Source organism: Lygodium microphyllum, chromosome 4 (assembly GCF_053477565.2).
Source record: "Lygodium microphyllum isolate KBCC chromosome 4, Lygodium_microphyllum_v1.1.10, whole genome shotgun sequence".
NCBI lineage: Eukaryota > Viridiplantae > Streptophyta > Polypodiopsida > Schizaeales > Lygodiaceae > Lygodium > Lygodium microphyllum.
In genome coordinates, this window is record NC_141138.1 from 91,190,034 (window position 1) to 91,199,147 (window position 9,114).

Below are 9,114 nucleotides of genomic sequence, written 5' to 3' on the forward strand. Positions count from 1 at the left end.
TAGGTTTACTAAAGGATGAGATTTTACTAGTTTTGAAGCAACTCAAGGATTCGCACTGGATCTTTAAAGTGTTTTGGAAGAAACTCTATGTTTTGGTAAGGGGCATAACTTTCATGATGTAACTATATTTACCTTTACTCATTAATATCAGTTATCACAACTAGCAAATTGTAAGTTAAATAAGTAGATTACTTATGGGCATTTAAAAGCATGTGTTATATCCTCCCTTCTTGACACAACTAGCAAATTGTAAGTTAAATAGATTACTTATGGCCATTTAAAAGCATTTGGTATATCCTCTCTTCTTGACACAACTAGCAAAACAACCCTTTAAAATGAGCCCAAAAGGAGGGCAATAAAATTTTGAGAATGATAATATGTTGTTTTAATACAAACAATAATTTCTATTCATATATCCACATACCATTTAAGTTTTATCAATTTTGACTCACATGGGGTCATGCCACATGCAAACAGGTACTACACTATTCCAAAGTCTTTTTTTAAAGTGAAGTGATCCTTTTGTATATAGAGAAAAAAAGTCAAAATATGCAACATGTAACTTAGAGCTAGGACACTAACTATTTGAACTTAACATGACGTGGTGTTCTATCGTTCGTTTCTCTTCTCATTTGCTCCTCTTCTTGACATTCTCTCTCCTCAGATGAAGGCTTTCTCTCTCCATGGATGGTGGTTGCTGATGCGCATTTATTGTGTACACAGAACTCTTTAACCCACATAGGGATGGTTCATCCTTGTCTTCAAAATTTACATGGGACTCCCATGTGACTTGGGCAGTGTTCACAAAAAATCGAGATTTAATGTATAATAAATTACAAAAATTCTTTCAAATTCAAAAAATATTTACAATCATAGACTTAACAAACATTTTTGCTTTAAACATTTCAAATACATTTAATTCGATAAAAAAATCCCATAAAAATTTTGAGTTAAAAGTCTTTGTATATACTAATTAGAAATGTTTTTTTGTGAAGAGTGAGCTAAAATCTTACTTTACTTACTAGACTTAGGCCGGTTACACACTAGGCAAGATAGGAGGTGGAAAAAGAGGCGTCCATTGCAGTACGTGCCAACAGGTCATTGGATCCGATTTTCGCAGTTGGCGAACACTTTTGGGCAGGGATCTCCCTTGTCCTGAAATTCGGGCGCACCCAATGCACAAGGGAATTGCATGAATAACAAGAATTGAATCCCCACACACCTCAACCTTATTACCAATGGGCCAAGTCTCTTTTGGTATAACTTTTGGGCTAAGTTTAATGTATAACCAAAGCAATGGACAACTTGCACATAATCCACCCGTCCAAGACTGTGTGTAACCACCCTTACTAAATGGCATTGTCGTAAGAGGAATTCACCACCTACATCCCACCAAAAAGCAGGGGCAGTTTGCACAAAAGTAGCACACGCCAAAAGGCTGTCAGCGGAAGGACGAAGCTGTGTTTATTATTCCCCAACCTCGAAAGAAAATTGGGTTTACCTGGCATTCGGGGACGCTATGCCGTGCTGTGTCTCTACGACACACCCATCATCCACTTCACTCCATCGTTTATTTTTTGCAAGTCCCCTAGGTTTTTTCCATTGAAGGGCTAGTGAACAAGTGTCTTTCTTGTGGAAGGGCTTTTTCAAAATTTTGACCTTCGATAGACATGTATTCTAAAATTTGCATTTCTAGCTAATAGAATAGTATTTGAGAAAATAAATAAATAACTATGACATTTATATAAGCCATCTTGTTGGTTTTTTGTGTCCATTAATTTAGAAAAATCTAATGCCGATATGATATGATGATAGAATATTTAAAACTTAGTATAATATATGAGTAATTATTTAAGCATTAAAAAAATTATAATGCTATCACCAAAAATAAAATTGCAATGTCAAGTTGATGCTAAAGCTCCATCAATTAAGATAGTCTAGAAAGGCAACAAAATAGCTCTACAATCATCCATAGTCTCAAATGAAATAGCAATACAATCAAAGCACACCATTACTTATACTTTCTTATATCAACTCTCTTGCTACCACATTAACATTGCGATGAGCTTTTAATCCATCCCACGTTGCATAGATGGCATCCCAATCAACATCTGTAAGGTCCTTAGCACCATTGTATGAAAGGAACATGAGTTGGTTCAAGCTCTCGAGTGACAATCTATTGCGATCATTGGACTTGATATGATTCATTTTGGAGAAACCCCTCTCACAATCAACCGTGCTTGCAAGAATGACCAAGCATGCATACCATAACTACCCTTCTAGAGCAAGGTTTGTAAAAGACAGCAAATTTTTTTACTTGCCTTTCGATAATAAGGTTTTAAAAATATTTGCCTTCTCTTGAAAGTCAAAATGCCTCTAGAAAGGCTCCGCAACCCTTTAAAAAAAACCTACTTCACTCCCTCCCCACACTCCCAACATTCCAACCGCATCATGAAAGCCTTCAGAAAAGCCATCAGGTGCGGGCGTGTGGGTGGGTGTGTGTGTGTGTCTCTCTCTCTCTCAAATTAACAGAGTTTGAGCAACTGTATCTGATTCTAAGACTCGACTATATCTGAGCGTAAGGCTCTCGTCCTTCTGAATATCCGCAGGTGGGTAAGGAGAGACGATGCGATCGATCTGGTGCAGCGCCCCTTACAACCATTTTGTCTTCCATCTCCTGTTTCAGACTGGCCTTTCGGTATGTATATACATATAAATCTCTCTCTCTCTCTCTCCCGCGCGCGCGCGCACCCCACACTCCTCTAATCAGGCCCTTTCGCAGGCTAGTTTAATTTTGAATGTAATCAAGCCCATCCCTAAGAACCTGATAGAGGCACTCTCACACGAACTTTTTGACATTTTCCCATGGCAGAAGGGCCTTTTTTCCCTTCTTTTCCCCTGTAGTGTTCAACATCATGAGCTGCTGACGACACTTACCCCCGACCATACCTAGCTAGGTATGCAGTCCCTCGCTTGTTGAAGCTCATGGTGCTGTACTAATTCACAATATGGAAATTCTAGTGGGAATTTGTCCAAACCTTCTTGTGTCATTCATCCCACAAATCATCTTATGCTTTTTCTTTTCTTGCTTTTAGGCACAGGGTTTGCCACAGGCCATATTTGCATAGGGGGGCTGGACCTGGTCGAAATTACCACATTTGACGAGGTATGGAGCACCTGCCCAGGCGTGATTAGCCCTCAAGAGGCATCTTTCTTCAAGCCCATCAACATCCCTGCTGGGTATCATTGCCTGGGATACTATGGGCAAGCAAACACAGGCTCAATTGATGGATCCGTTCTGGTTGCCAAGGAAGCCTCATCATCAGAAGTGAATCTCAATTGCGCTGATGGAAATACGACAGCCCACGAACCTGCTCTTGCAGCCCCTGTGGATTATACCTTGGTTTGGAGCAGCAGTACTGCAAAAGCAAATCACACTTCCAATGGCTACTTCTGGCTGCCCTGTCCTCCTGATGGCTATAGCCCACTAGGCTACATTGTCACAGACTCAGCTGAGAAACCCAGTCTAATGGAAGTCATGTGCGTGCATGCAGATCTTACCGATTGTTGTAAAACCAGTGACATGATCTGGTCTAGTAAGAGTAGCAAGTCTCCATTCAATGTTTGGCATTCATATCCAGCTAGATGTGGGAAAGATGATAATGCTGTTCTAGTTGGTACGTTTTGTTGCAGCAATAGCCCTTCAGGCTCAACATTTGACATCAATGTCTCCTGTTTGAAGTGTACTGCTCCGACACTGAGCTGCATGCCCACCCTTGATCAAGTTCATGCCCTCATGTCCACATTTGGTCCTGTTTTCTTCTTTCACCCAAAGGAGACCTATCTTCCCTCTTCAGTATCTTGGTTCTTTGAACAAGGAGCATTGCTCTGTAGAAGAGGTCAGGTTTCAACTGAGAAAATTTCTTCTGATGGCTCAAATTTGCCAGTGAATGCAGCTGATGATGGTGAGTACTGGATTAATTTGCCAAATGATGGAACTGCAGAAGTTGTGAAGAAGGGAAACCTTACCAGTGCCAAAGTATATGTACAAGTAAAGCCCATGATGGGAGGGACCTTTACTGATCTGGTAGTATGGATATATTATCCCTTCAACGGCCCTTCTATAGCCAAGTTAGGGATGATTGATGTTCCACTGGGTAAAATTGGAGAACATGTATCTGACTGGGAACATATCACACTTAGGGTTAGTAACTTCACTGGGCATTTGAGGAAAGTGTATTTTGCACAACATAGTGGTGGCTACTGGGTGCCAGCTTCAGCCTTAGAATATGTCCATGGTAACAAGCCAGCTGTTTATGCCTCTCGACATGGCCATGCAAGCTATCCACATCCAGGGCTTGTACTGCAGGGAGACAACAGAGTCGGAGTTGGGATTCGTAATGACACTGAGAAAAGTACACTTTTTCTGGATGCCTGGAAAAACTATCAGATTATATCAGCAGAGTACTTGCATGCAGTTGATCCTGCTAGCGCCCCACAGGAACCTGTATGGCTACATTATGCATGTGAGTGGGGTCCAAAGGTTCAGTACAATTCAAGAGCTGAGCTCGACAAGATATTGCTAAAACTTCCTGGTAAATTAAGAAGATCATTGGAGACACTGGTCACCAAATTACCTCACGAGCTATCAGGTGAGCAAGGTCCCAGTGGTCCCAGACATAAAAATTACTGGGCAGGGGATGAGAGGGTAAAATATCATTGATTTCTGAGTGTAAAGTGCAACTGCTCTTCATTGGTTCATGTTTTCAACAGCATCATTGACCATCATCTGTCAAAAGTTATGCATTGCTAACTTTTGGTCTATTGAATATAGAATGGTACACAACAATGTGATTGGTGTGCACACCAATAGCTTGATTGACCTACTACTTTACAATATATACTGAGTAGTAATGAATATGTGATTGCCTTCTGATGCACAGGTGGGTGAACTGTAAACAGGACTTATGCAGTTCTTATCGCAACTTTCTTAAGGTTATTTGTTTGGTACGGACCTAGGTGTTTTATTGGTATCTTGGGAGTTACCTGGTACCTAATGGGTATATACATTCATTGATGAGCTCTGTTTGAGTTTGAAATTGCAATTCTTGTGTAGCATGGGTGTTCTTGAGTGTGGGTGGGGTCGGGGCTGATGTGCTGTAAGAAGCAAGGGTACAAAGGATGATCTGAAAGCGTAGCTCAAAGAGATCTTACTAATCATAAGCTAGTGGCACAGGGTTCCACCTTTGAGTCTGATTAGGCACCCGGCTCAAAAAACAAAAACAAAAACAAAAAGATCTTAATGCTAGGAAAAGGTAGGGGCACTTGGCATGAAGGTGAACCTACATAATGGGTATGATGTGGAGGATTCCAAATGGCCTGTTTCAATCTTTTCTTCTTGATCGATAAATTGGTCTATAAGCTAATGCCAGCAGAGTGGTGGAGGTAGGTTTCGGATTTTGTATACCACAACCACCGGTTGGCATGCTTAAATTTGTCCTGGGAATAAGAACCGGTTATTGTGTTACTCCAGCTGGTGTGTTGGGTTCTTGACGAGCATCAGAGTTCATATGAATCTTAGGGCTTACTTCAGACGAGATTTTAGATGTGACTGTGGCTTGAATCCAAAGGTGAGAGGATTTTGTAACCCACCTCAGCATGTGACCCTGATAAAATGTGTCCCTGTTAAGGTGTAGGGTTATACCATAAGAGTATAGATCCCTACTTTATTACTGCACTCACCTGCAAGTAATTTCTTGCTCAGGAACTGCTGCTCTAACCACAAATGGTAACAAGACTGTTAAAATTGAACACTCTTGGCTAACTTGTAAAAGAACATGCATGTTGTGTATAGATGCAGAATTTCTGGGCCCGCCCAAAAAGTATGCTCCCTTGTTAGGCCAATGTCATTAAAGTATGCTCCCTTGTTAGGCCAATGTCATTAAAGTTGAGCAAGACTAAGAGTTGGAACACTTCTGTGGCATTATCTGATTGGCTTAAAGTCTATATTGAGGATTTTTAATTTTTTTGGACCCTCCTTTTGAGCAAATTTGAGGCTTTTATCTTATATTTCATAAAACACGTGCACATGTTCACGTGTGTATGTGTGTGTTTTGATTTCAATGTGCTCTCTTTCATCTGTAGTCTAAGCTTTAGCCTCTCTGATTAAACTTTTGTTTTGGGATATATCTAAACAATAGTGGTGAAAGCTGAGGTTTATTGTCGAGTGAATTGCAAACATCTACAAAATCTTCAAGAGAAGGTGATAAAGCTTAAGCCCACTTTAGTTATATTTTGGTGAAATAATGTTCAAAGCCTTGGAAAAAATTTGTAAATTTAAAGTTGAAGGGTTTTTGTATCAATTTTCAGAAATTTGTTATGTGGATATTGCATTTGGCTGTGAACAAGTTGTGTTTCTAACAAGTCCTCACAACTAGGTTCTAACTAGCTAGCGTGGTCAAAGGTTGCTATCATGCTTTGCACAATTGGTATCATTGCGAAGCTCGTAGGGTTACACCTTGCTTGCTTCGCATTTTGGTGAGCAAAGGGAAGCAATCACATAGTGAAATGGCCACTCTCTTGTCACCAACTACCTTATCATTGAAAACTAAATAACAATTATTATATATCATTATCATAAGCTATCTATGGCATCCCAATATTTACAATTAGATAGGATTGAGTGTGAACATGATATTGAGTGGTGGTGGGAGTGGAGCTAATGAAGACTTATGCATTCAAAAAACTTTAGGGGCTTGAGACTCTAGGCTATAGATGATTGATTGGGTATCTTATGATAAAATGGTTGAGGAAAGAAAGAAAAAACAAATTTTTGATGAGTGAATAAGGTTTTGAAATGGGGAGAAGAAACTAGAGATAAAAATTTCCCATTGCTTGCAAAAACACAAATAGCACATGTTTGCACGTTAAAATTAGAGAGAGAGAGAGAGAGAGAGAGAGAGAGAGAGAGAGGATTATAAACCTGTGTGTGTGTGTGTTTGTAGTTCCAAAGTCCATACTAACACGTATCATTTTACACTTGTTATTGGTGTTAGGGTGTCTATCAAACATTGCTAATGTTGCAAGCTCAACATCCCTCTCTCTCTCTCTCTCTCTCATTTCAAGCCTAAGGAGCACCCTTATATTATAATTAGATAAAGTCAAACTTGAAAGAGAAACAATATCTAAGGTTGCAAAGAAAAAGTAAGAAGGTATTAAAACAAAAGTGCAAATGTCTTAGAAGTTTGAAGGTATTAGGAAGAATAGCTATGTTAAGAGCTACTATCGTGCCATGAAAAAGCTCCAAAGTTACCATTCTCATTTTGTTCATGAATAACTTTTAAGGAATGTATAGCATGAAAACCATTCACATGTAGTCTAAGACCTTGTTGAGGCCTCGGCCTCTCTCTCTCTCTCTCTCTCTCTCTCTCTCTCTCTCTCTCTCTCATATAAAAAAATACATTCCGCCACATAGACACACCCATGCATTTTTCTACACTCAATGTCAACAACCATATACACTCCTTTGCCCCCCCAAAAAACAAGAGAAATACACATACACTCTCTCTCATCCCAACTATCTTGCATGTGTTAGCACTATAGCTCACTTCAATGTTACTATTTACTTCTACATTTCTACCATTTCTAACTTTCGACGCTTGTTGGAGAGAGCCATACCTTGTTTAGGATTATAGCTCACACTTTAATGCTCACTAGATAGCCACACCATTGTTAATATGCCTATTTACTTTTACATTTTATACTATCTCACAATTCAATGCTTGTTAGAGAGGGTAATTGCTACTATGCTAACAATATCAAGTGCACACCTCTAGCTAACAACAATTATTCACCACACTCAACAAACAACCCCCCGCCACTCCTGGCGTTGCCCCAAAAACACAAAAATAAAAAATAGAAAAGAAAACTTGAGCACCATGTGCATCAGATGTACATTTTAAGGAGAGTTCCTTGTCTTTGAAAGGTTGACAATATAAACAGATAGATTCTATATTAACCAAAAGCACTTTCCTGAATTGGACCTCAGAAGAGGTTCCAATAGAGGGGCAATTGGAGCTCCATGGACTCGAACAACATGAACGTCTAGTTTGACAGTAGCCTCCTCTGAAGGCCTAGTAGCAATGTGTCATTGCCACTCCTATAATGGCTAAACAGAGAACTCCCAACATCAGGGCCACACTTGATACATTCATTCTAACATCAAAGCTCCAACAAAGTGTAAATTAGATGTACACTGAAGTCGCAGAGCTGCTTCCTGAGCACAAAGAGAGATAATGTGTGAGCTGTACAAAAAGGGCATATTATTCCATTCATGCGGGAGAGGTATAGTTCTTGTAGAGATACAGATTAGACCTTGGAGTGGACGATTGCCACAGTGTCAGAGCCGAGCCTTCATAGGACCCTGTCCTTTTGGCCTAGGGAGGCAATGGAGGGATTGCTGCCTTTCAGGCCAAAAGGGATCCTTCAAGCTCCTTGCTCATCACGTGCATGGGGATCTCAAGAGAGGTGGCAATGAAGAAGGCCATGTTGCGGCCATGGAGTCCTTAAGGAGCAGTGCTGAGAACCTGGAAGGTTAAGGAGGTGTTGGAGGAAGGCATTCATGTCGTGTGAAGGCTCAGCTTTGGTGCCTCTGACCACACTTGGCCATCCCCTTAGGACTGTTGCCTTTCGGCCCCCACCTCTAGCTACCCGACAACTCCTCCCTCCACCGACTGTCCTCCACTGTAGCAGCATTCCCTTCTCTATATGTCTGTCAATATTTGGAATTCCTTAGGGAGGAGGGCGGGTAGCTCTTGCAAAGGACGAGCAAGGATCACTCCATCTTGTCCCCTCTTCTATGGCCGCAGAGAGGGAGGGAGGGAGGGAGGTTGCTTATTAGAGGAAAGTTGTTGTTGTCGTGAGTTGTGTAGGCATAAAGAAGACGAAGAAGAAGAAGAGAGAGGTTGCAATTATGGTGAGAAGCATGATATTAACCTTTGAATGCACCATTGAAAGAGGAAAGATATATATATATATATATATATATATTGCAAAGAACAGCGAGTTGAATTAAGTGAAGATGTTTTTACATTGGGGAATAATCAGTTTTGTAGA

At 40.4% G+C, this 9,114-nt stretch overlaps 1 protein-coding gene across 3 annotated transcripts; it reads left to right on the forward strand.

Moving 5' to 3' along the window:
• Positions 1–2,401: 2,401 nt before the first annotated feature.
• On the forward strand, positions 2,402–5,010 carry LOC148037309 (hypothetical protein At1g04090-like). Of its 3 annotated transcripts, none has more exons than XR_015690629.1 (4): positions 2,429–2,477; positions 2,610–2,698; positions 2,873–2,957; positions 3,096–3,230. XR_015690629.1 is itself a non-coding variant. In XM_087676219.1 (3 exons), exons 1-3 carry the CDS (start codon positions 2,452–2,454, stop codon positions 4,721–4,723), a joined length of 1,743 nt encoding a protein of 580 aa, XP_087532345.1. In that variant the 5' UTR covers positions 2,402–2,451; the 3' UTR covers positions 4,724–5,010. The 3 variants fall into 3 exon arrangements, 1 of the variants encoding a protein (XP_087532345.1); XR_015690630.1 differs by having other exon boundaries at positions 2,455–2,491; XM_087676219.1 differs by lacking the exon at positions 2,873–2,957 and having other exon boundaries at positions 2,402–2,477; positions 3,096–5,010.
• The last annotated feature ends 4,104 nt before the right edge of the window (positions 5,011–9,114 follow it).

Coding starts and splice junctions, on each gene's coding strand:
- LOC148037309 (XM_087676219.1), top strand. CDS start 2,452: ATGAAAGCCTTCAGAAAAGCCATCAG. Junction 2,478..2,609: donor GCCTTCAGAAAAGCCATCAG/GTGCGGGCGTGT, acceptor GAATATCCGCAG/GTGGGTAAGGAGAGACGATG. Junction 2,699..3,095: donor TGTTTCAGACTGGCCTTTCG/GTATGTATATAC, acceptor TCTTGCTTTTAG/GCACAGGGTTTGCCACAGGC.